General features: G+C 57.3%; 1 protein-coding gene across 3 annotated transcripts; it reads left to right on the forward strand.

The window, feature by feature from the left end:
• Window positions 1-1,459: 1,459 nt before the first annotated feature.
• Window positions 1,460-23,325, forward strand: MFNG (MFNG O-fucosylpeptide 3-beta-N-acetylglucosaminyltransferase). Of its 3 annotated transcripts, none has more exons than XM_059681610.1 (8): window positions 1,462-1,952; window positions 7,461-7,509; window positions 7,834-7,936; window positions 8,832-8,985; window positions 11,700-11,785; window positions 12,020-12,185; window positions 14,247-14,332; window positions 22,977-23,325. In XM_059681610.1, exons 1-8 carry the CDS (start codon window positions 1,698-1,700, stop codon window positions 23,023-23,025), a joined length of 948 nt encoding a protein of 315 aa, XP_059537593.1. In that variant the 5' UTR covers window positions 1,462-1,697; the 3' UTR covers window positions 23,026-23,325. The 3 variants fall into 3 exon arrangements, with proteins under 3 accessions (XP_059537594.1, XP_059537593.1, XP_059537592.1); XM_059681609.1 differs by lacking the exon at window positions 22,977-23,325 and adding an exon at window positions 15,691-16,648 and having other exon boundaries at window positions 1,464-1,952; XM_059681611.1 differs by lacking the exons at window positions 12,020-12,185; window positions 22,977-23,325 and adding an exon at window positions 15,691-16,648 and having other exon boundaries at window positions 1,460-1,952.
• The last annotated feature ends 2,657 nt before the right edge of the window (window positions 23,326-25,982 follow it).

Below are 25,982 nucleotides of genomic sequence, written 5' to 3' on the forward strand. Positions count from 1 at the left end.
TGCTGGCGTGGCTCAGTGGTTGAGTGTCAACCTGTGAACCAGGTCACGGTTCAATTGCTGGCCCCAGCTCTCTCTCCCCTCCTTGTTGGTCCCTGATGCCTGCCAGACTTTTGCTTTTGCAGGCTGGGTCCCTGCCTCACTCCCTTCCTTCCTTCAGGTCTTTACTGAAATGGTAAATGTCACCTTCGCCCTGAGGCCTTCCGAGACCACTTTATTTAAGTTGCGACCCTGTCCTGGCTGATGTGGCTCTGTTGGTTGAGTGTCCTCTCTGTGCACCGGAAGGTCAGGTTGCTGTTCTATTTCCAGTCAGGGCACATGCCCAGGTTGTGGGTTCAGTGCCCAGTCGGGGTGCGTGCAGGAGGCAGCCAGTCAATGTTTTTCACATCCATGTTTCTCTCTCTCCCTCTCCCTCTCCCTTCCTTTCTAAAATTCAATGAAAACATACTAAAAAAATAAATAATAAGTAAATCCCAATCCCTTCCCTCCAGCAGCTTCCCAGGATCCTTTTCTGCTATGTTCTCTCCATAGCACGTTCATCTCCCCGCGCCTGTACATTTTACTTACCTATTGCCTGTCTTCCTCGTGAGACCATCAGGGCAGAGATTTCTTCTCTTTTATTCGCCGAATCTACAGTGTCTAGGACAGTGCCTGGCACATAGCAGCTCAGTAAATATTTATTAATTGCATATAAGGAAGTACCGTGTGGCTGTGGACTGAGCTGGCTGAGCTGGGCCTGCTGTGGCCCAGCCCTCCATTAGGACTGGAGAGAGTGTAAAGGAAAACCAATCTTTTTTTTTTTTTTTTTTACTACTATTTTTATTAATTTCAGAGAGGAAGGGAGAGGGAGAGAGAGAAACAGCAATGGTAAGAGGGAATCATTGATTGGCTGCCTCCTGCACGCGCCCTACTGGGCGTCGAGCCTGCAACCTGGGCATATGGCCTGACCAAGAATCAAACCATGACCTCCTGGTCCATAGGTCGACACTCATCCAGCGAGCCACACCACCTGGGCCATTTTAGATCCTTCTGTGCCTTACGTGTCAGCTCTAACCTGGGAGTAGCCATCCTAGTGCTGTTGTGAAGACCAAAGGGGCTGAGCCAACCACTGTGGGAGCCCAGGAAGTTGGGAGAGCATCAGAGAAGGCTTCCTGGAGGAGGGAACATGGGTGAGGATGCCTGGAGAGCATCCAGGAGGAGGAACCTTGAGCAAAAGCTGGGAGGCCGGAGAGCAGGGCACCACAACACAATGGGTGTTGAATGAGCTCAGCGGGCGGTCTCTGGGGAGTGGGCAGGCCGGAGGGCCCCTCCCTTCCACCCTGGCACGGAGGGTTTGTTGTTGCCCCACCCCCACTGCAGCAGCTGGCAGGAATGGGGCTGTCCCTTCAGCTGCCTCTTTAGCTGCCACCTCTGGGGCTCCCATGGGCTGGTCCCGCCCCTTGGGCTGCGCTGGAGGGAGAGGCGGGGCCAGCAGCCCCAGAGCGGGGCGGGCTGCGGTGGGGAGGGTGGCCAGAGCAGGTGGAGGGCTGGCGGAGCAGAGGCAGAGGGGCTGCCGTGGCTCGGCCTCTGGGGCCCGAGCTCCAGCGCCCAGCTCTCCCCTCCTGGCTGGCCCCCGATGCCTGCCAGACTTTTGTCTTTGTCAGAGCCCCTCCCCGTCCAGTTGGGATTTGGGGGCCGAGCTGTCTGGGGTCCCGGGGCCAATGCAGTGCCGGCTCCTCCGGGGCCTGGCAGGAGCCCTCCTCACCCTCCTGTGCTTGGGGCTCCTCTCCCTTCGCTACCACGTGAGCCGGTCCCCGAAGAGCGTGCAGGAGACCCCCAGGCTGAGCCCACCGAGCCCGCCGCCCCCGGAGCTGCAGCTGCAGGACGTCTACATCGCCGTCAAGACGACCCGCGCCTTCCACCGCTCTCGCCTGGACCTGCTGCTGGACACGTGGGTCTCCAGGACCAGGGAACAGGTGACACGCTGGTGACCGTGGGCCCCAGGAGTGGCCCCTGGCCTGCGGGACTCTAAGGCTTTTCTATGGGTTGGGGTCCCTGGCAGCCTTGGGGAGGAGCGGCTCCCCCACCTGCCCACTCCCCCTTCTTCCCAGGATCCGGGGGCTCCTGCGGTCCTGGCTGTGCCCTCCCTGGCCCTGGGGTGAGCTACCCCTCAGGCCCGCTGCTCCGTCTCTTTTAGGGGCCAGGCAGGGCTCATGCCCCTGACTTCTGGGTCCCCCCTGGGATCCTCTATTCCCTGGCTGTGCCGGTGCCGGCTTCACTCCTGCCCAGCCTGGCCCAGCCTGGCACTAGGGGCAGGGGTGAGTGTGGGGCAGCGGGGGCAGAGGCCTCGAAGGGGTCCTGGCTGACATGAGCCTGGCCAGGCTGCCCCAGTGCAGGCCCTGGTGCTGTGAGAACAGGGGTGAGCCCCTGAGGGGGGGACCATCTGGTGGGGCCTGTCGGGAGAGGGTGGAATGGGAGGCATCCTCTCAAAATTCCCAGCAGCCCCTGCACCCACGACTCTGGTGCCCAGGGTGTGCCAGGGGAGCGCCCTGACCCCCTGGCTCTTTTCCTGTGGGGCAGTTTCCGAGGGAGGGGGGAGGGGACATGCTGTGACTGTGGAGGCTGAGGCAGAGGTCGGGGTAGGGCCGGCTCAGCATGTGGGATTGTGTGTGCGTGTGTGTGCATGTGTGCGCATGTGTGTGCACTGACACGTGTGGAGCCAGTGTCAGTGCTAGACATGTTGACAAGACGCACGTGGGTGACGGGCTTGTGCCTCTGTTTCCCCCAGAGGCGGCTCTACAAGCTGAGTCCCTCCTGGTTCTTCTCTTTCCCTCAACCATCACCCTCCTCAAGCAAAGTCAGTGGTTTGGGTGTTGGGAACCATCTCTGGGGAAGGTGAGTGGGGTCAGATTTACACACACATGCACACACACACGCACACACACGCATGTGCTGTCTCCATTTTGGCGGTGGCTCAGGGAAGGAAGTGACTGGGCCTTCAGAGGGGCGTGGGGACTCCTGGGGACCGAGGATGGGGGCAGGTGATGCCTGGAAGAGGCCAGGGCCCCCTGGGGAGAGGATCCCCCCATCCCAAGTTCCTGGCCCTGATATCCTAGATCCTTGGATTGACACTTCCCCACGGGGCCCCCAGCACCCCAGGCTCTTCCTTGCTCACCCCCCCCCCCACACACAGCTTCTCGTCTGGGGGAAGTTCTGGTTCTACTGGCGGAAGTCGCTGAGCCTGGCCTCCCCGCAGACCTTCCTGTTTATGGCGCTGAGTCTGTGTGTGCCCGGGAGTGTGGCCTCACGTGGTCTGAGGCCCCTTCCTGTCTTGTCTGGATCACCATGGGGGTGCCCTTGTCCCGGATGAGGAAACTGAGGCCCAAGGGGAGGAAGTACTTGCCTGTGTGTCACCCTGAAGGCCTGAGGGGATAGAGCCCAGTGGGACCAGCCCCCACCTCTTGGCCAGGGCCCTGTCTTCCCTGCCGAGACCCGGGATCCAGCTGCCTGGTCACTGGGCTGCAGGAAAGGGTCCTGGGCCTCCAGCCCGGGCGGGTGGGCCTGGCAGGACCAGGCCGGGAGAGGAGAGGCAAGCAGCCAACCCCTCTGTGTCCCCAGTTCAATCCCAGGTGCCACCCGGCAGCCAGGGGGAGAACCCGCTCAGCATCCAAGGAGCCGCGAGTCAGAGGCATCACTCAACCTAACCCTCCCAACGACCCCACGTGGTAGCCATTATGGGGTCGGTGGCCCTTCCTAGTGTCCCCACAATGGGCCACCCTGGCATGGAGAGGGTTTCGAGCTGAAACATACTCAGGAAGAGGCTCAGACCCGCCTTTCGTGCCTAAGGAGACGGGGAGAGTGCCGGGAGCCGGTCCATCCTTGCTGTTTCAAGGGACCTGGCATATATGGCATACTTTTCTTAATATGTTTGCTCACCTTCTTGGCGCTGTGTTTTAACCAAAGTCACCTCTCCGAGAAAGGTTGAATCCCCAGGTAGGGATTTTCCCCTGAAGTTAGGGAGGGAATAAAACCCCTCAACTAAGTGCCAGGCGGGTAATTAATCCCTTTAACTACGAACAATCATGCTTAAACTACATAATCTTTTCTCCCTGGAATGGAGATAAGAAACGCCCTAACCTTTGTAATAGAGATTGATAGGATTGAATCAACTGGTATAAATACAGTTGTAACAAGACAGAAAGACTCAGAACTCAGGAGACAGAATCAAGAAGACAGAATCTACACGGAGCCTAGAGACAGAAGAACTTCGCTGGAGAGAGCATGCCGGAGGATCCTGGAGAGGGACTGGCCTCGGAGCCTAGAGACAGAGCCTAGCGGGAGAACATGGCAAGGGATCCTGGACTGAACCTGACTACAGAGATTGGCAGGAGAACCTGACTGGAACCTGGACACTGAACCTGACTGGAGAGCCTGGACAGAACCTGGCTGGAGAACCTAGCGAGGAACATGGCTACAGAACCTCGCTGGAGATCCGAAGCAGAGCCTCTCTGGAGATCAAGACCAGAACTTGGCTGGAGATCCTGGCTAGGCTGCTGATCAACTGAACGCTGTCCCCGTGTCATTCCTTCTTCGCCGACTCCGTCCACGCCTTTGGGGACCCCTGGACCCGCTGGGGTTGGACCCCGGCAGGAGAGAAAAAGCTGGCCCGGGGCAGGAGCCTTAGCACAGCCACCTCTGCGCATGAAGAGCTCTTCCCTACATTCCCCTTGTGTCCATTGCTGGTGGCCCTGCAGGAATCTGTTTAGCAAATGTTTGCTCCTTCTCATCTAACTCTGGACTGCCTGCCTCCCCCTCTCAGTCCAGAAGCCTCCCTATTTTGGGACTTTTCATGGTGTGCAGCTATCAACATTCGATTTTCTCCTGTTAATGTGCTGTTTGACCGATCGGGCCGGCCAGAAGAACTAAAGGGGTGAGAGGAGAGTGTCCCTGCCTGACACTCTGGATATTCCCCTTGCACAGGCGAGGAAAATGAGCCCAGTTAACAGGGGTGGGAGATGGACTCACTCAGCAGAACTCCCGCCCTCGCCCCCCAGTGCAAGGGGCGGAGCCCCGAATCTTGTCTTTCAGGGCAGAGGTGAAAAAAGGAAGGAGGCTCGACCGGAGGAAGAGGAGGGGGGTGGGGTGGGGGGGCAGGGAGACCCACTTTCGCTGCCTCTCCAGCCCTTGGCTCCTCTCTCGCTGTGACCTTGGCAAAGCCCTCCCGCTTCCAGCCCTCAGTTTCCCCATCTGCACAGGACGGGAGGGTCTTGGCACCTCTCGCAGCTCTGCCATCGCAGCTCTGCCATCGGGAGCTGGCCCGAGCTGGTTAACTCCAGGGCTGGGTGCCCACCCCAGCTGGTTAAGGGCGGCCGGGTGGCAGGTGGGCCTTTGTGGCAGCGGCTGGGGCTCGTGCGCGGCCTTTGTCCCAGGCAGCAGGGGTGGGCTGGGGGAGGCGTGTTCTGTGACCCGAGAGGAGCCTTTCTCTTCCCCACAGTCCCCTCCAGGGCTGGGGCGGGGCTGGGGCGGGGCTGGGGGAGGGAGGGGTGGGGAGCAGCGCAGCCCCTCACTTCCCGCCTCTGGAGCAGATGGCCCTCCAGCCCCCTCCCCTCCCCCCAGCAGGCTGCCTGTCCCTTTGTTTTCCTGCGAGATTTTAGCCACTGTCAGGGCCCCCTCTTTAAACAAATCAAATGCAACCCTTGCTCAGAGGACACTGCCCGCTGCCCTGTGCCAACCTCAGGGTTCCCATGCGCCTGCCCAGCCCCCAGGCCTGCTGTGGGACCCCTCCGTTCATTCCCGTTCCTGGCCCTCCACAAACATTCCCTGGCCCATTTGGCTCCGGCTCCCCACTCTAGGAGAGTTCCACTATCTGGTGGCAGAAGTCCGCCAGGAGCGGGGGAGGCCGGCTGGTCTACTGGCTCCCTCGGGGGCTGTGTTGAAAACAGACTTGGGGTTGGGGCAGGAGGAGCAGGGAGCCCGGGCGAAAGGTGACGCGGAAAGCAGGCGGGAGGTGACAGGGAGGGTGGGCTGGACCGCAGTGCAGCCTGGGCTGTGAGGCTGGTGGGGACAAGTTGCATCTTGGGTCATTTAAAGGTTAAGGGTTAGCTGACAGACTGGATAGAGGGGAGGGTGTGAGAGAGAGAGGAGGCACAGTGACCCCCAGGTGTTGATCTCAGAATGATGGGGAGACCAGGAGAAAGTACAGATCCGGGGAGCTCGGAGCTCAGGCTTGAGGCTCTGGGCCTGAGGTGCCTTCCCCCCAGGGTGGCCGGGATTTGGGAGTAGGGAGTGGCCCCAGGCCTGTGGGTTTGAATCCCGGCTCCACTTGCCAACTGCCACATGCCTTGGTCCTTTACGTCGCCTCAGTTTTGCCATCTGTGCGGGGGACAGACGGAACACCTGTTTCCACATTTCGTCGGGACCAGGAGTGTGAAAGGCCCTGGTGGGGGGCCTGTCCACCTGGGAGAGCTGCATGGGGGCAGGATGCAGGATTTCTGAGATGCGTGGCGCCCCCACACTCCACAGGGGTTTTGTGTGGCTGTGAAGCTGGGGCTGCTCCCTAAGTGACGCAGTAGCCCAGCTTGGGGGTCTTTTCACGCAGTCTGTCTCCTGACGCTGTGTAGGGTTGTGTATATGTGACTGAGAAGGAGCCAGGTGGGACTCTGTGTTGTGTGTGTGTGTGTGTGTGTGTGTGTGTGATTCTGCCAGGGGCGCGCGACTGACAGGGTCCCTGTGGGTGCTGGTCTGTGAAGGGCCGCGTGAGTGAGCGGGGTGGGTGGGTGCACACAGTGAAGTTGCGTGTCTGCAGAAGGTGGCTTGTGGAGGGAACCGAGGTGTTGCCACCCTGTGGCTGCTCCCTGGGACAGGGATTTGCAGCTGCTGCTGAAGAAGCAGACCCGAGGGGCCTTGCCCCTCCCCCTTTCCTGCCTGCCTTCGGTGGGGGCCTTGGCTCAATCACCTTAAGAATCTTCACCTCACAGTTCCCCAGACACCTCCTGGGTCCCGCTGCTCTTCCTTAACTACCTGCAAATGGCCCTTTCTCACTCCTGAAATCCAATGCCTCCCTTTCTCCTTCCTCCAAAATGTCTTATCTACCCAATGCTGCCCCACTGTGCTCGAAACTCTCAGGGCTCTGTGGATTCCCCATGCACCTGTATTAAAACCATGACTTTCTCCTATGGTTTTCTCTCTGTTAATTTGGTTACTAGCCCAGCTAGAAGAAGGTAGAAGGCGGGAGGGGAAGTATTCCTATTTCTTTAGCCCCCGCAGTTGTGTGTGTGTGTGTAGCATGGGGGTGTCGCTGAGAAGGTCAGGCTGTCCTAAGGGAGGGTGTGACTGGGCGAGGGTGTGTGCCCCTCCATGAAGGAGCAGCGGGGTCTGCTGTGTGTGTCTACCTGGCCGGGTGGACCCTCGGGCTGCAGGCACCCCTCCCCGCCTCCCACTCCCCCTGGCGGAGCCCCACCCTGACTCTTCCTTCTTCTTTCCAGACCTTTGTCTTCACTGACAGCCGGGATGAAGGCCTCCAGGAGAGACTGGGTAACCGCCTGCCTGGGGGTGGCTGCCCTGGCCTGGGAGTCCCCGGAAAACAGGGCTGCCTACTCTTGGCCTGTGGGGATTCCCCTTGGCCCCAGCCCAGAGCCAGCTTCTTCCCCGGAAATGGGTGTGGGTGTGGGGAGGGGCTGTGCTGGACAAGTCCATCAGCTGTGGGGTCCTGGGCAGGCCAGCCCTCCCTGGCCTCAGTTTCCCCGTGTGTGAAAGGGGAGTGGTGGACTGGCCCTGCTCCGCCCTGTCACGGGGCCTGTGTGCAGAGCTGTGGGGAGGAGGCGGGCAGGGGCCTCACACTTGTCCTCCCTTCTCCAGGGCCCCACCTAGTGGTCACCAACTGCTCTGCGGAGCACAGCCACCCAGCCCTGTCCTGCAAGATGGCTGCTGAGCTGGATGCCTTCTTGGCCAGTGGACTGCGGTGAGTGCGTCTGGGTCTCCGAGGGCAGGTGTAACCTTCGCCCCAGGCCACTTCTTGAACGGGGTGTTGTGCCAAAACAGTGACGTCGCCTGGGTCCTGTGAATTTCGCCGTGTAAGGCCTCCTATGGTCTGTCTTTGGGCAGACTGTCCAGGTTCAAATCCTGCCATTCACTGGCTGTGTGACCTGGGGCAAGTGTCTTAACCTTTCTGAGTCTTAGTCCCCACTGGTTAAATGGGCAGATCTGCTTCAGGAGCTTACACAGATGCTGCCTGGCACAGAGCCACCCCCACCCGGTAACTGTTTATTGATTGACTAGAGGCCTGGTGCATGAAATTCGTGCGGGTGGGGGGTGGGGGCGGTGTGGCCCTCAGCCTGGCTTGCACCCTCTCACAGTCTGGGAGCCCCCTCCCTCATCCATTGCCCCACAGAGGGAGGCCCCGCCCACCCACCACAGCACCGCTGCAGGGTAGCCAGGGCCTCCCTCTTTGGGACAATTGATCACGGGGCTCTGCGATCCATTGCCCCCAAAGAGATAGGCCCTGCCCACCCGGCCAGGGCTCTGGGATGGATCGCCCCCTCCTACCTCCTGCCCCTGCAGAGGGAGGCCCCGCCCACCTGCCCAGCCCACTGGTCCGTGGCCTGGGCCTCTCTCTTTGGGGCAATCATGGGGCAATGGCGGGGCCCCCAGCCAATCCCATCGCACCTGCCTTGGCTGGCCTGGGGGCAGCGGGTGTCATAGCGTGGTCGTCCGGATGGTTGTCAGCTGTTTGGCCGTTCGATTGATTTGCATATTATGCTTTTATTATTTAGATTATTATAGATTATGGGGGCACAGCAGCTGGCAGCCCTTGGGAAGCCCCCTCCAAGCTCCTTGTCCCCCTCCCATCCCCACAGGTGGTTCTGCCACGTGGATGATGACAACTATGTCAACGCAAGGGCGCTGCTGAAGCTGCTAAAAGCCTTTCCGCAGACGCTGGATGTGTATATAGGCCGGCCCAGCCTGAACCGGCCCATCCACGCTGTGGAGCCGCAGCCCCACAATCGCACGGTCGGTCGGTCCCTCCCTGGCATCTTCGGGCCCTGGCCACCAGCCAGGGGGCAGCCTGGACTGTGGGGTTTGGGGTGGGGCCAGGCTGGGGGCAGGGCTGTGGACGAGGCGGTGGGTTTTCTGGGTCTCGCTGTGTGTCAAGCTGGTGGCTTTACCTCTGACCCTCTGTGGAATGGGGAGACTGAGCTCATGCCAGGAAGGCAGAGAGACAAGGTCGGGCCTTGGCCACGGGGGAGCAGTGGGGATGAGCTGGGCTCCTAGCCACCTGGTGCATCGTGTGGTGGTACAGGTTGTTCAAATGCGAATACTGCCGGGCCGGCAGGCTAACTGCCCAGGCCTCGGCCCCTGAACGCTCCCCTCCCCTAGGGCCCCCCTCCCTTCAGACTTCACTAACCTGCGACTGGAGAGCTGACCCCTGACGTAACAGGGCCCCCAGCGCCAGCTTCCGCTCCGGCCTGGGTGGACACTGATTAGGGCTCCCGGGTTGAGAAAACAAATAAACAAAACCAGATACCTGTTAAATTTGACTTTCAGATGAGCAGAGAATTTTTGAGTACAGGTAAGTTGCCCGAGTTCCCACCTGCCCCAGGACGCCACTGGGGGTTCTGTGTGGGGGGCCTTGGCCTCCAGGAAAAGGCAAGTTGTGCTTCTCAGGAGGCAGCGTCTGCAGCAGGCGCTGGGCCCGCATGGGGCTGTCTCCTCCCTCGGTCACCATCTGCTTCATTAGGGAAACCAAGAGAGCAAGCAACACAAAACCTTAATTATCAGCAGCTAATCAGCCTCCGAGTCCTAATTAAATCCTCCGGGGCCCCAGGGTGTGTGTATGTGAGTCGATTTCAGGTGAGCTGAGGGGTCCCCCAGGCTCCCACACCACCTCACCCCTGACCTCAGAGGTGGAGAGCCGGACTCCCTGGGTTCACTCACCAGCCCTGCCACCTCTTGGCTTCATGACCTTGATTGAAGTCTCCTTGCCTCGCTGTGCCTCAGTTTTCTCATCTGTGAAACGGGTGGGAATAGTCTCTTCCTCATAGGGTTGAGAGCAAAAAAAGAGAGAGAATCAAGTGGCATCCATCCAAGTGCTTGGAATGGGAGCTGGTATGTAATAGATACTAGTTAAGTGTTAGCAGTCGGTACCCAACGCAGCCTTCATCTCTGAGCGGGTTCAGCCCCCTGCGGGGCACACGCAGGCCCAGTCCCCAACAATGTGCACAAATGCCCTCCTCGGCACACACCCCACCCGTGGGATGCCAGGACTCCGCCCCTGTTTCCCAGCCTGTTCAGAGCCTGGGACCAGCCAGTGTGGGACAGAAAAAAGGGCAAGATCACTGGCTTGGGGTTAGTCCCAGTGCTGGGACCTCAGGCAAGTGACTTCACTTCTGTGCATCTTGGGCTCCTCATCTGCGCATAGCCCTCGGCACAGCCAGTGCTCAGGGCCCGGCGGTTACAGTGTTACTGCTGGTGCGACTATAATTACCATCAATTCATTAAACAAGCATCTATTGTGCACCTCCTGTGTGTCTGGTCCTTAAGAAGCCATTCATTCCACCTTGTTGAGCCCTGACCTCCCTGTAGGAGGGCAGTGTTCCCCGAGGTCAGCTCACAGAGGTTTTAGGAGGATGCTCCGGGCCAGGGGAACCGTCCGATTTAGAACTTAGAGCCAGTGTCGTGCTCACAGGTGACAAATCAGGCCCAGGGAGGGGCAGTGACTTTCTTAAAGTGGGGGAAGCTGGGGACCCAGGCTTCCCAACTCCCTGCTGAGGCTTCTTCTCACGGCTGCGTCATGGGAGATGCAGCCCCATGCCACATGCATCAACGAAGCAACAACTGTGCACACGGGAGGAGGTAACCGTAGGGAATTGGCTTGACCAAGGGATGGTACAGCTCAAAGGGTCCAGTGTTTCTCAAAAGCCTTAGGGAAATTCCAGGGTGAACTCACGGGGCCTCGCAGAGGAGCTAGAGGAGGCCTCGGTGATGCTGGGCAGGGGCGGAAGGGGGTTCAAATCCCAGAGGGATGTGATTGGTTCCTGAGGTTGAGATGTCAAGGGGTTTCTGGCCTCAGGGGCTCACAGGCCTGCCTGTTCTCTTTACTCAGTGAGTCTCATTCTCTCTTTTGTGGAAAAGTGCTCGTGGTCCCAGGGGGTCGGAGTGGCAGGAGCAGTAGGTGTATGTGTCCCCAAGCAGGTGGCATCAGGGTTACAGCTTGCGAGCCTGGCGAAAACATCTCTTCCTCACAGTTGCGTAGAAAGCTCAGGAAAGGGTTCTGATTGGTTGGCTTAAGTGATGTGCCTGTGGCTGAGCCAATCACCTGGTCCAGAGGTGTGGCCCTGTGATCATTCCTGCCCACCTCTGTGGCCTAGGGGAGCAGGTGCTGTGCTTGGTAGCCCCTCTCAAGCCACATGGGGGAAGGTGAAGACATTTCCCTGGGGAAGAGGGGAAGGCGTGCAGGGCACACCGAGAGCACACCCGCCCTTTTAAACTGGAATCCAACCAATTAACTGGTCTAATTGGTTAGACCCTTGATTAGCGATGTGACTTTGGGCCTCAGTGTTCTTATCTATAAAAAGGGCATAATAATGGTAGGCTGTAGCAAGACTCGAGTGAAGTGTGAGTGAAAAAGCTTTGGAGCCATGCTAGATGGTGGTGAGGGGTGTCCTGGCTGTTGCCCCCACCCTCCTCCCCCCTCCCCCAGGCTCATTCCCCTCCTCTCCCCCTAGAGGCTGGTCCAGTTCTGGTTTGCCACTGGGGGTGCTGGCTTCTGCATCAGCCGGAAACTGGCTTTGAAGATGGCCCCATGGGCCAGGTAAGCAGAGCCCCCCAGGTGGGTGGGGGAGGGTGGGGGCTGCTGAGAGCAGGTGGCGCTTGGTGTATGCATGGGGACTTTCCAGCAGGAAGGTCTTAAGCGACAGCCCAGGTCACACCGTATGCAGGAGGCTCTGCTCTGCCAGCTGGTCCCAGGAGAGCCTTCTGGGAGGCAGGGTGGGCTCTAGGTGTTGAGGGTCCAGGCCAGTGGCCATAGCACGGCTCTACCCCTCAGCGGCCCCCGCTTCGTGGACACATCTGCGCTCATCCGGCTCCCTGACGATTGCACTGTGGGCTACATAATCGAGTGCAAGCTGGGTGGCCACCTGCAGCCCAGCCCCCTCTTCCACTCCCACCTGGAGACCCTGCAGCTGCTGGGGGCTGCCCAGCTCCCGGAGCAGGTGAGCGGCCCCAGGGCACGTGGCAGTGGGGAGGTGCTCATGTTTTGGGCCGTCCCCCTATTGACAGGGAAACTGAGGCCCAGGGTGGCAGAGGACCCCTTACGGCAGCGGTTCTCAACCTGTGGGTCGCGACCCCTTTGGGGGTCGAACGACCCTTTCACAGGGGTCGCCTAAGACCATCGGAAAACACATCTATAATTACATATTGTTTTTGTGATTCATCACTATGCTTTAATTATGTTCAGTTTGAAACAATGAAAATACATCCTGCCTATCAGATATTTACATGACGATTCATAACAGTAGCAAAATCACAGTTATGAAGGAGCAACGAAAATAATTGTATGGTTGGGGGTCACCACAACGTGAGGGACTGTATGAAAGGGTCGCGGCATGAGGAAGGTTGAGAACCGCTGCCTTGAGGGCATACCGTGACTCTCCGCCTTCAGACCTCCAGGGGTGTGAGGCTAAAATCTCTGAACTGGCTCCCGAGTGCCAGCGGGAAGGACCTGCCCAGATGAGACGAAGCTTGTCTTCAGGTTCAGATAGCCTTGCTCCCGACCCGCTGCCTCCTGTCCCTCTCTCCTTTCTTCCACCTGCCGTCCTCCCCACTTCCCTCCGAAGGGACCAGCCCTGCCCTCCCAGCTTTGCCCTTTGTCAGCGGTCCCTCCCTCCCTTCCTCAGAGCTTCCCTGTCTGTCCGCTGCTCGCTGCTTCTCCTTCTAACCCAGACGTCACTGGGAAGGACCGGTCTTCGGTGAGGACACTGAAGCATGAAGTCAGGCTCGGGAGGGGTCATGGCCACTGAGGTCCCACTGGCTCGGCCTTGCGGATGCTCCTCTCCAGCTCATAGGCTCCAGCCCTGTAGGTGGTCCTGGCTGGGGGGCCCCTGGCATCTTCCGCCCAACAGTGCGAGCAGAGCCCTTCCGGCAGCCAGCGATAGCAAAGCAGCAGGGACTGGGTAAACGCAGGACGGTTATGGGCCGCGCGCCTGCGAAGCTGAGGGCTTGGCTGGACGCGCTGGGCCTGGCTGGGCCTGGCTCTAGGGGTCTGTCCCCTTGTTCACCCGCCTCCCCCCACGCTGGCCCGCTTCTCAGGCAGGTCGCCCCCTTGCTGGCACGCTGGCAGCCCGGGTCTCTCTCCCCCGGAGGAGGAGGGTGCCTCCTTCCGCAGATCCCGAGGCTGCGCTCACTGGTCAGTTGGCCCGCTTGGGTCCTGCGACGGGTCTCCTGTCGGCGCCCAGAATTAGTGTAGGTCACTAGGCCTGGAGCTGGCTGTGGGGTTGGTCCCATTAGCACCTCAGGGCCTGAAGCCAGGAAAGGGGGACAGATTTGAGGCAACCAAACCGGGGCACCCGAATGGGGTAACCAGGGCACCCGAATGGGGTAACCAGGGCACTCACTATACCGGGCACCACACTGGGCCCTTATCTTCTTTGACTCTCTGGTTTCTCACAACACGCACAGGAGGTTGGTGCTAACATTTCCATTCCACAGATGGAGAAACTGAGGCCCAGAGAGCAGAACTAGCCTTGGCCACAATAGTACATGGCAGAGGGGGATTTCAGCCCTGGTGGGTGGCCCCTAAGCTGACAGTCGATAGCCACTGCCCTTGACAGCCTTGGACTGGGGTCGTGATCCCGAGTCCCTGCTGCTTGCGGAGAACCGGAGGCTCTGGGATATGGAGGGGGATCTGCTAGGGCCCCACAGTGAGCCTCGGGAAACCTCCACCAGGCACACAGCGCACTGGAAAGATGCCTTCCCTCTCGGGCCTCAGTTTCCCAACCTGTGGATGAGGGAATCGTGGCAGCCTCCTAGGGAGTGGGACTGCTGGGGCTGCCGTGGGATTTGGGCCTGAAGGTGCGCTTCACACTTAGAGTGCTGGCGGGGGGCTCCTCAGTGACGCACCCTCCGCTAATGGGGTTTCAGGCGCAGAGGCAGGCTCTCTGAGCCCTCAAAATGCCTCCTGTGCCTTCCTGCTTCCCCCCAATTCTGCCCCCTTGTGGCGTCCCCATGGAACACCCCTCAACCCTCCCCCGTCTTCTCTGCTTCTCCCTGCCCAGGTCACCCTCAGCTACGGCGTCTTTGAGGGGAAGCTCAACATCATTAAGCTGCAGGGCCCGTTCTCCCCCGAGGAGGACCCCTCCAGGTGGGTCTGGGGCTGAAACTGTCGAGCGGGAGGAATGGGGCTGAGCCCAGGCACCCAAAGGTGGGCGAGCCAGGAGGGAGGGCTGTGAGAGAGGCCCTTGGGCTGACCACAGAGCTGGGAGTGAAGGGCATGATGTTAGTCCCTGCTCCACCGCTGGCTTGCTGTGTGATCTTGGGCAAGTGCCTTGCCCTCTCTGGGCCATAATCTCCCCATTTTGTAACCCCAGGAGGCTGGGTGCTGTGGATCTGGAGGCCCTCCCAGGCCCGGTCCTCTGGGATAGGGGAATGTCTTCACTGAGCAAGGACCTGCTCCCATGAAGGACCTGCAGGCCCCGCTGGGGGATTGTTATTTGATCTTTGTCGGCTCTTTGCTTCCTTGATTCTCTTCAGTGGCTCTTTTCTGTGGGTAGAAGATTGGAATGGGGGCTAAGATGTCACCTGGGCACCTTCCGGTTCTGCCCTAAACTGGCCCCAGGTTGATTGGGGCTGCTCAGCTCAGCCCCTGGCTGCTGTGGAGCAGCTCAGAGCACAGCCTGTGACCCACGGTGGCAGGAGGGACGAGACCTGCTCCAGGAGGTAGAGGAAGGCAGTGGGACTGGAATGTGGGACAAGAGGGGAGGGTGGTGCCGATTCTTCTCCCCGCAAGGCCTTGGGTCTGGACTTTGGATTTATCTGAAGTATGTAACCTGTGGGGGGACCAGGCCTCCTGGCTCTGAAGTTCTGCACAGCTGTCTGTCGGGGGGAGGGGCGGGGGGGGGGCGGCAGAAGACATAACTATTCCAAGGGCTGGGGGCCAGGGGGTTCCTTCTAATGGGGTGAGCTCCCCATCAGTGGAGGTGTGCAAACTGTGGCTGTGCTGCCAGGAGGTTTAATAATTGCTGTTACGTTCTCTAAGCCCGAAGATTCTAGGGTCCATGGGTTTCTGCTTGAGGGGCTGGAGCCGACTGGGCTAGGCTATGCAGGGTTGGAAGGCCCCGGCTCAGCTGGGCCTCCTATGGCTCCGCTGGCCTTGGAGGCGTCCCTGAGGCAGCGGTTCTCAGCCAGGGCCCCTGAGGACACCTGACCATGCCTGGAGACATGCTTGAATGTTACCATGTAGGGAGATGCTAACGACATGTAGTGGGCAGAGTCCAGGGGACGCGGCTAAACATCCCGCAATGGACAGGACAGCCCCACAATGAAGAACTCACAGTCCCAAATGTGAATAGTGCTGAGGCAGAGAAACCCCGCTCCAATCCGCCCTTGTGACGTGCGCGCCCCCCCCCCCCCGCCCTCCCCCCCGCCCCCTGCCCCCGCCAGGGCCTGCGGGGTAAGGGTAGGAGTGGGGTGACGCCTTGTCCGTTTCTGGTCTCTCCTTAGGTTCCGCTCCCTGCATTGTCTCCTCTACCCCGACACTCCCTGGTGCCCACAGCTGGTGGCCCGATGAGCCCGGAACTGCCAGGTGACTATGGAGCTGAGGCCTCTGGTTGTCCCTCGCCTCCCAAGGCAGCCCCGAGGGCCTGCGGCAGTGCCCTGGGTGGGCAGTCCCCGGCGGGGCTCCCGAGTGGTGGGCAAGCCCAGGATCGGATGACTGGTGGTGAAGGCATCCCAGGCTCCGGAGACGTGGGTCGGATGGCCCGGGAACCAGGTGGAGTCAGAGAGGCCCCAGGGGCTGGGCTCCCACGGGCCCTGGGTGGCTGAATTGAACAGGGTGGAGGCCATTGAGCTGGCCTGGGGCTCAGGAGTCTTAAACCGCAGCAACATTACAGGGGCTTCTGGGTGGGGGGTGGTCCCAGCCCAGCTCTGGTCTCTCAGTCACTCCCTGGGGTCAAGCACCGGGCCCACCACTCACTCCTGGGTCCCTGGGCCTGATCCGCAACCGCTGGGCACCGGGAGAAAGGCGGCGAGGGCAGGGTCTGTGGCAGGTGCTGTGGTTGCTGACCGTCTCCAGCTCCTTGCCCCCCGCTGGCTAACAGGCCCGGTCTTGTTTGGAGGGTCAGCCTGCCCGGAGCCGACGATGGATCATCGTGGGTCCCAGCCAAGCTTGACGAGCCTTTTGCTCACTGTCTCAGCTCCCCGTGCTGTTAGGCGCTTCCGTGTGTCCAGCTCTGCTGCAGTCAGAGCTGTCCCTTCCTGTGAACTGAGCACAGCCAAGGGGGAGGAGTCGGGGAAGGTGTTGCCGCCCCGCCCTCGCTCTTCCCGCTGTGGATGTGGGTGTGATGTCGGGTTCTGGGCGGCCACTTTGCGGCCATGAAGCAGAGGCCAGGACACCCCTCCGCACCTGTCTTGTCTAGCATCCGGTTCTGTGAGAAAAGTAAACCCTGTCTGTTCACGTCTCTCTTGGCCCAGGTTTTTGTTACACGCGGCTGACATGTCGCCGAAGGGGCGGGTCTTTGGTCTGCCTGTCACAGTGGCGTTGACTTGGGTCCCGAGCGATCCATCCTTGCTCTGCCCTCCCTGGGCAGCCTTGGGGAGTCCACTAGGTCTCTCTGGCCTGTTTGCCCAGATGTTCCTGTTCTAGTAGATGAGAAAGGGAATACCTTCTTCCCGGGTTGATGTCTGGATGGAACGATGCAGTGTTGGGCATGGCCCAGAGCCCGGCACAGAGAACGGTGACTGCTGTTAGTGTGTGTGAGTCATGGTGTGACAGGTGTGTGTGAGGCACGTACTCTTTCTTCTACACATGTCTGTGCTAAGACTTGTGTGTAGTGTACATGTGTGTTTGTGCCCCAGTCACACCGGTGTACATGTACACGTGTGTGAATATGTGTGTGCCAGGAGGTGCTGGTATGCGGGAGCTACTCCTCCTTTCCTCTGCCCTCAGGCTTGGGTTGGGGGAGGCCAGGGAATCAGGGAATCAGGGAAGGCAGAGTGGCAACTTGGAGCTGAAGGATTCAGCCTCTGGTGTTGGATAAAGTGTGTGTGTGTGTGTGTGGGTGACAGCCAAGGTGGGAGCTGAATAAATGCAAGTGCCCTGAGAATGTCGGTCCCAAAGCGGTTGGATGAATGAATGAAGTGACTGTGGGAAATGCTGGCCGGTGGTGCTCGGCTGGGGCGGGTTAGGGATGGGAGGTGCCTTCTCCCACCCGAATCACGCCCGGTGATGCGTGGAGTCAGGGTCACAGTGGGGTTCTGGGCTTGGGGAGGAGGGAAGAGGGAGGAGAGGGCCTAAGGGGTGGGGGCTCCTGTGAACACACTGTCCAGCCCTCGAAGGACTGGTCCCTGCTGCTCCCCTGTCTGGGACCCCTGAGCCCCAGCGCCTCAGCCCTGTTTTCCAGGGGGAGCCTGAGCCCCAGCGAGGGGCCACTGTGTGCTCGGGGTCACACAGCAGGTCAGGTGCTGAGCCAGAGGGCTGGGCTCTTCCAAGCCTTCTGTCTCCCTGGGCTGCGTCTGTGGGATGTGAGCCAGGAGGAGTGGCCTGGTGGGGGAAGGGGGGTGGGGGGTGGGGTGGTGTGTGCTCCAGAGCCACGGTCCCGTCCAGTCTTCTCCACGCTGCACGTGGAAGGCGGCCTGCCGCCCTGCTTAGGGAAGCAGCATCAGACTCGCAGGCTGTTCCCAAATTCTGAGGGTCGGGTGGAGGGTACAGGCCATCTGCTGCCTCTATTGTCCCAAAATAGCTGGCGGGGGGGGGGGGGGGCGGGCAGAGTCAGCAAGGATCAGAATTGGGATGGAGGAAGGAGGCTGGGTTTAACCCTGTGTGTGTCTGGATGGGAGAGTGTGCAGCCGCCTGTACTCTGTGCTGAGGTGACCCTCGTGGGCCCGTGGGCAGGCGCTGGGAGTAGGGGCAGGTTGAACTACCCCATCTTGGCCTTGCTGTGCCCCTGGGGCACATGTCGCTCCCATTTCGCAGATTAGGAAACTGAGGCACAGAGAGGGAGAAGCCCTTGGCCCAGGTCACAGGGCTATGGGTGCCAGAGCCGACTTGAGGCACCTGGCCCTGCCGGGGTCACCTCAGCGTGGGGCGGCTCTGGAGGTCAGGACCCTCTCCGGGCCCGGCTCCACCTCCGCCGGCCTCCCCTGTGACACAGGCGCCATGACTTCGACACAGCGAGCTGTGTGGTCTCTGAGGCCGCACAGGAAGCTCCTGGCGCAGGTAGCGTCTTAAGAAGCACCACCTCCCTGCCCTCTCTGAGCTCAGCGCTCTCGGCTGTAAAAGGGGGTGAAAGGGGTGCTGGGCTGGCCTCCCTCTCTACTCCGCCACCCAGGTCCCAGCCCTTGTCAGTCCCACCTGCACAGAAGCCTCCATGCTGGTCTCCCCACTGCACAGGCCCTGGCACACTGGCCCCCCGCCACCCCATTTCTCCTGGTGGGTGCCCAGGCCCTCTCTCTGGAGGGCACCCCCATCTCTGCATGGCTGGATCGGGCTCCAGTGTCCTCTCCTGGGGAGGCTCTCCCTGGCCGCCATGACACGGTGGCCACCTCACTCCACGGTGGCGCTCTGCAGAGCTCTGACCCTCGCAGACACGTCTCCTGGTGCGTCCGCTTGCTCACGTATTGGTTGTCTGCTCCCATCCGACCGACGGCTCCACGATCCCAGGGAGCGTGTTGGTTCTGGTCCCTGCAGCGCACTGCCTGGCATACGGTAGATGCTCAACAAATCGTGTGGGATGAACAGGAAAGCGAGCGAGTGGTTCCTCAGATCTCTCCCAGGTCTGCGGGTGCTTTAAGATTCTGTGAAAGGCGGCAGGGGGCTTCCTAATGGGGAGATCAGGCTGGTGACACTGGTCATCCTTCGGACAACCCCAAAAGGAACATCTGACTCTAAGTGCTCCTGGTAGATGCAGTAGGAAGGGCACAGCTCCGCCCAGGAGGTCTGCTTATCAAAGTAATCGACCCTTCACAGAGCCGCTCTCCGATCAAAATGCCCATTTTCTGGAACGGGGAGCAGTGGGACATGCTGAGTGACACCATGAGGGTTCAACCCACCCCGCCAACAACGAGGGCAAAGCCCCTCGTTTCTTCAACATGTCAAAGGGCATAAAACAGGAGGAGAGGGACTAAGAGAGAGCTGAGAGATCGGAAGAGATCAAGAGTCATGACAACAAAATACAATATATGGACCTTGTTGAGGTCCTGGTTAAATAAATGGATCCTGAAAAGACATTTTTTGAGGAAAATGAGACTATTTGAACGTGGACTTTATTCGATTGGGATTCAGAAATAGTTAGTTTTATTAGGTGTGATAACAATATGGAGGTTTTCCTTGACGTTGTAACATATGAGAGACACCTTTGGGAATATTTATAAGTAAAATGATAAAACATCTGGAATCTTTTTTAACAAGGTGCCCGGGGGGAGAATGAAATGAGAATGGCAACACGGGGATGGTTGTTGGAGCTGGTGATGGGCACACGGGGTTCATTATGTTATTCTTTTTACGTTGGTGGGTGCTTGGAAACTCCGTAATAGAAAGCAAACCGCGGCGGAGAGGGCCTGTGATGTTCCCTTTCTCTGGGAGGCTCTCCCCCTTCCCGTTCTCTTTCCCCTGCCCCCTCCTCCACGCCCCACATTCAAGCCCGGAGAACATCTATTTTCATCAGAAACAGCTGCCCGGACTCCACTTCCTGTTCTCCCCAAATGCCAGAGAAAGGAGAGGCTGACCTTGACCCTGCTGATTTGCATTTGGCCGGTGGCCTGGTCCGCCCCCCCCCCCGCCCCCCCCCCCCCCGCCTCCGGCAGGCCACCCTGATTTCTTTTGGTTCTGAGCACTTTGTAACCCACAGCACTCTCCTCGGCACAGTCATTGGACACATTCCTCCAGCCACTTACCACTTCCCCCAGCCAGCCAGCCAGTAAGAATTCACTGCTCACCTTGGGGGGGATGGGGGGATGTCCCTGGTCAGAGGCGACACAGGGGACTCAGGTGCAAGCCCTACCCTCAACAGGGAGCTCAAATCCCCGTTGGGACAGCATAGCATGTCCTTGGTAACATGCAACCACGGGGCACGAGGAGGGAGGACTAACATCTGGGGGTCTGCGGGGCAGCAGCGGCCAAGAAGCCTCGATGTGGGAAGTGATGTTGGATCTGGAGCTTGATCTACGAGGAGGTGAGAAGGAGCAGAATGCATCCCATGCTGCCTTGCAGAGAGGCCTGTGGAGACCCTAGGGCAGGGGTGGGCAACCCCTGGCACACGTGCCAAACATGGCATGCCAGTAACTTTTGCTGGCACGTGAAACCCTCTCTTATAATCTTCCATTTACAATTTTTTTCTTAATATCAACTTTTTTATTTTTCAGATAAATTCAGTGTAGGTGCATCTTAGATAAATGAATAATTTTTCATAACAAGTTATCTTAAAGACCATAGACATGGATTGACGAGAGAGGGGAAGAGCAGTTTCTATGCCTCTGCCTTAACTCTCCCTGCCTTCCTAGTTCCGACCATTGTTTTGGTTTCATCCACATACGCTTGTGAATCTTTGTTCTCAGTGATGAATTTTGTTAAGGCTCGTAATAAGAGTAGCCTGACGGATGAAAGTAGTAGCTCGTGCATATCTCTGAAGGTCACGAAATATAAACCTGATGTAAAATCTCTGTCATCAGTGATGCAGCAGCAAAAGTCCCACGGATAATATCAAACGGAGTCATAAAGTTTTCTGTTGGACTATCAGTATACATTAAAAAATAAATGTATGCCCTGACAGGTTTGGCTCAGTGGATAGAGCGTTGGCCTGCGGACTCAAGGGTCCTGGGTTTGATTCTGGCCAAGGGCATGTACCTTGGTTGCGGGCACATACCCAGTAGGGAGTGTGCAGGAGGCAGCTGATCGATGTTTCTCTCTCATCGATGTTTCTAACTCTCTATCCCTCTCCCTTCCTCTCTGTGAAAAATCAATAAAATATATATTTAAAAAGATGTATTTTTCATCATATACTGTGTTTTTTGTCGCTCGGATGAATTTTATTATTCAAGGTTCTTTACATACGTACACCTTAAGAGATATCAAGTAGGCGTAACATGTTCTCAAAAAATTAGGGTTGGCACGCAGAAGAATTTTGAGTCAGAGATTTTGCTGGTTTTGGCACGCACTCACAAAAAGGTTGCCCACCCCTGCCCGAGGGAAAGGTGCAAATGGTATGGTCAGGAATACAACTGTTTTCAGGTGCCTACTTACCTTGCAGGGTAAGTTGAAGGGTGTACCTGGCCCTCCTCCCCTCCCTACATGTCCCGAATGATTTTGTAAATTCCCCATGGAGCAGAGACCATGTCTGATGCATCTCTGTACCTCATAGGATCTGGCACGGTGCTGGGCACACAGCAGGCACTTCACAATGACTATGTAGGTGAAAGCGTCAGCCTCGGGCCAGAACCAAGACTCACAGGTGCTTGATAAAAACATATTCCAGAGCCCCTAAGCTCTAGATCTTCAGAACCCAAATCTCCAAAGGAGGGGCCAGGGACGCTGTGTTTTTACCTGGTTCCCCAAGGTGCTCTAGTTGCTAGGTTGGAGAAAGATGGGGTTAAAGGGAATTCAGCACCACGGACAGAACCTCCGCAGCGGCCTCTGTCTGCTCTTCCTGGGACTAGCTGGGGCAAGGGCATGCTACCTGTGTCTGTGGCGGGGGCTCATGGTCTAACTCTGACAGGGGCTAGGTGCACACCCGTGGCCTTGGCCCCCAGATGCCACAGCCCTCGTCTGAGCTTCAGGGGTGAGTCTCAGGGCGGGCGCTGGTCCAGCTGTGGGAGACAGCGCTAACGGCCCAGGAGGGGACATCTCATAAATATCCCCTCCATCTCTTTTATTCGCTGTAAGCAACCCCACACTGCGCAAGCAGCAAAGTGTGAAGCCTGAGCCTGTGTGAACAGATTAATCCCCCAAATATGGTTTGAGCACCGACTGTGTCCAAGGGCTGTGCTGGTGGCCAAGGCGCACGTAGGGATGAGCGAGATACAGCCGCCAGCCTAAGGAACCCACGGCTTTCTAACACGGTTCGTCCATTGTTAGAAGGGAGAGCTGCCTTCATGATAATGAGACTCGAGCTGGCGAGTGTGGGTACTGGAGGCAGCCAGGGGCGTGGAGAGAAGAGACATTTGGGGGCGGAAGATTCAGGGTTTGAGACCGGGCCTGACTAGTGACATGGCCTTGGCTCTCAGAGCCTCCATTTCCTCATCTAACAAATGGGGGTGATGGCATCTATCCGGGCCCCCCTCCTGGGCATTTGTACGAAAAGGGCCCACTCAGTCCAGTGCCCAGGACCCAGCCCGAGCACCATTCATTCACTCATGGACTCCACACCTGTGCCAGGCACGGTGCCAGGCATCTTGCACTGGGCAGGAGGGCAGGGGTGGCTCCTCCTCTTCCTGCGGGCCCCCAGCCAGACTACATGTCCAGCCTCCCTTGCAGTAAGGGCAGTCATGGACGAAGCTCTGGTTGCTGGATGCGCCCTACTTGCAGACCTGGCTCATAAAACCCTCCCACTCGACATGACCTCTCTCTGTCCTTATTGTTGGTTGGATGGAGGGGACTGAGGTTAGAGGTGGGTGGAGCCTGGAGATGGGAGGAGCCCAGGATCCAGAATCTCCTCCGATCTTTTCTCTTGGTGGCCGTCTGTGCACCAAACAGCTGCAACGAACTGTTAGAAGACCCAGAACCAAACTGGTGTTGAGTTGAGCCCATGGATTCGGGGATGTTTGTTACAGGGCTGAGCCTACCCTGACTCATACAGGGAGACACAGCCCCTGAGGAGACAGACGAGCAGGAGTTGCAATGAGTGACCAAGTGACGGGGAACATACACGGGAAGGCGACTGCGGAGATCTTGGGCGGAGGACACATGGTGGGTTTGTTTGTAAATTGTCCTGAGCTTAACTCGTAACCCTTCAGCCCCTAGCAGTCCTGCTCCGAAAGCCTCTGGCTTTGACCATGTAACTTCCTCTCAAGCCCCCTGAAACCCCTTCTCGCGTGGCATACAAACCCCCACACGACTCCCCACCGTCTAGATTTTATTCCAAGGACCTGCCTACCAGGTTTGCCTCCCACTTGGCCCCGCTGGGTTGGAAACCATGCTGTGTAGCTCCAGCGCCCTTTCTCCCCCCAACCCATATCCTTCCCTCTGGGTGAAACAGCCCTCCAGACAGACCTACGTTCCCGGCTCTCCCCCACGGGCCACCCCCCGTCCCCCCCAGTTCACTCAGTATTCGGTGAAAGCACCTTTGCGCCTTCACTGGCTTCATAGAGGCAGGACACAGACCACGAGAGTGAAATCACCCAATTTACCAGTTGGTTGGCAAGAGGCATTTATGAGGTCCGAAGCAGTTTTATTTGTATCTGATTATTTTCAAATTAAATTGAAATAAATTCGAATACATAAGTAATGTGCTTACTGTTCCATTTAGCCGCTGTTGCATAACAAACAATCCCCAAAGGCTTGGTGGCTTAAAGCGGCAACACCACTCATTTTGCTCACAAATGTGTGATTCGGACAGGGCTCCCCAGGCAGGTGGGGCGGCCGCGGTGGGGCCGGGAGCATGCGCAGGCTCTCTCGTCTGTCTGAGGCCCTGTTGGCCTCGTCCCCTTTCTCTGCGAGGTTGCGGGGAGGCTGGACTTCAGAGCTCGGTAGTCGCTGGCTGTCCTCTCAGGACCCGGCCTAGGAGTCAGGCCGCGTCACGTCATTGGAAACCATTCACCAACGCCCGCCTGTACGCACACAGAGGGGATTTGGGCTCCCTGCAACCCCCATAAACATTACACTACAAATTTAAAAAACTGTGTTTAAAATATATTATATAAAATTCCCATTTTAGCCATTTTTTTCAGTGTATCTTTCAGTGGCGTTAATTATCTTCATGATGTGCAAACACCACCGAAACTTTTCCATGATGTCTAAGCACCCTGTTTTCGAGGCCCATCCATGTTTGACCAGGCGTCTGAACTCCATTCCTCCCGCGGCTGCATGCTAGTCCGTTGCAGGTGTGCATCACATTTTGTTTTTGCCTTTGGCCGCTTCTGTCTCTTGGCTGTTGTGAACAATGCTGCTATGAACTCAGGTGCACAAATATCTGTTCGCATCCCTGCTTTCAACTCTGCTGCGAATGTGCCCAGGAGTAGAATTACTGGATCACACGGTAATTTCATGTTTAAATGTGTGTTTTTGTTTTTGTTTGAGGAACTGGCAGACCGTTTTCCACAGCAGCGGCACCATTTTACATCCACACCAGCCACGCACAAGAATCCCAATTTCTCCACATCCTCGCCAACACTTGTTATTTTCTGGGTTTTTTTTGTTTTTTTTTTTTTAATAATAGTCATCTAACTCGGTGTGAGGCGGTATCTCATTGTGGTTTTGATTTGCATTTCCCTAATGATTCTTTGGTACAGCCATGTAGTATTTCAGGCATTTATTAACCAGTCCCCTATGGCTGGATATGAAGGTTGCTTCCAAACATGTGCTGTTCAAATAATCCCACAACAAGTTGTCTCGTACAGGTTACCCTGTGCACTGTGAGCATATTGGGGGCTCACTTGAAGCCGTAGGATTGGTGGGTGAAAGAGACGGTGTGTTTATCCTTTAGGCAGATACTCCAATGCCCCTGAGAGAGGATGAACCGATTGATATTCCCCATAGCCACGCAAGAGAGCCAGGCACAGCTTTAAAACTAACCCGTGTGTCTCCAGCATCGCGCCGGAGATTTCCTCCTCCTCGGGGAGGCTAACCTGACATTTCCCAACACGGATTAAGACATCGGCCTAACACTGTGTTCTGTTAAGGGATTTGCAACTTAATTGCATTTGTTCATAAGACGGAATTAATACCGAGCAACTTGCCATCAACAGAACTAATTTTGACCCCGTGCTATGAAAAACCCATTCACGTTTTATGTTTTAAAAATATGTTAAAAGAATTGCTACTTGAATACCATTAAACTGATATTAAAAATCAGGCTCAATCTCGATTTGTATGTTAATCCTTCTTCCAAATAGTACAAACTTTATTTTTTTAATTTTTTTTTTATCAATACTTGCCCAGAGGTACAGCCATGAAAATTCATGACTGAAAATTCCTTTCTCTTATCAGCGGATCTAACAAGATAATGGAACAACTCACACGTCAAATATTAGCTCAACTTGCATGTTCACGGCGATGTGCTGCAGAAGCAGACAGCACCCTCTACAAGGCCCGCACCAAACATTCACTCCTTCAACTTCCAGTAAAAAAAGTAACTGGAAATTGTTGGGTGAATTAGAGTCCAGTGAAAACAGATGAATAGATTGTAGACACATTACCAATGTTATATTAATAGATGTTCTTTTTTTTTTTTTTAAATCCTTACCCGAGGATATTTTTTCAATTGATCTTTAGAAAGAGAGCGGAAGGGAGGGAGGAGGGGGAGAGAGAGAAACATGGATGTGGGAGAGACATATCAAGACACATCAACTAGTTGCCTCCTGAATGGGGCTGGGAAGCAACCCTGCAACCAAGGTATGTGCCCTTGACCGGGAATCAAACCTGTGACCCTTCGGTTAGAGCCAATGCTCTAACCACTGAGCAACCCGGCCAGGGCTAATATATGTTCTTAATGAACTGGTCACAGTTTTTAAGAAGGGGAATTTTTATAGGAGAGAAAAAATTCCCATAAATGAAGAACTGCCCTAGCTAGTTTGGCTCAGTGGATAGAGTGTTGGCCTGAAGGGTCCCAGGTTTGATTCTGGTCAGGGGCACATGCCTGGGTTGC

This window comes from Myotis daubentonii, chromosome 2, assembly GCF_963259705.1.
Source record: "Myotis daubentonii chromosome 2, mMyoDau2.1, whole genome shotgun sequence".
Taxonomy (NCBI): Eukaryota; Metazoa; Chordata; class Mammalia; order Chiroptera; family Vespertilionidae; genus Myotis; species Myotis daubentonii.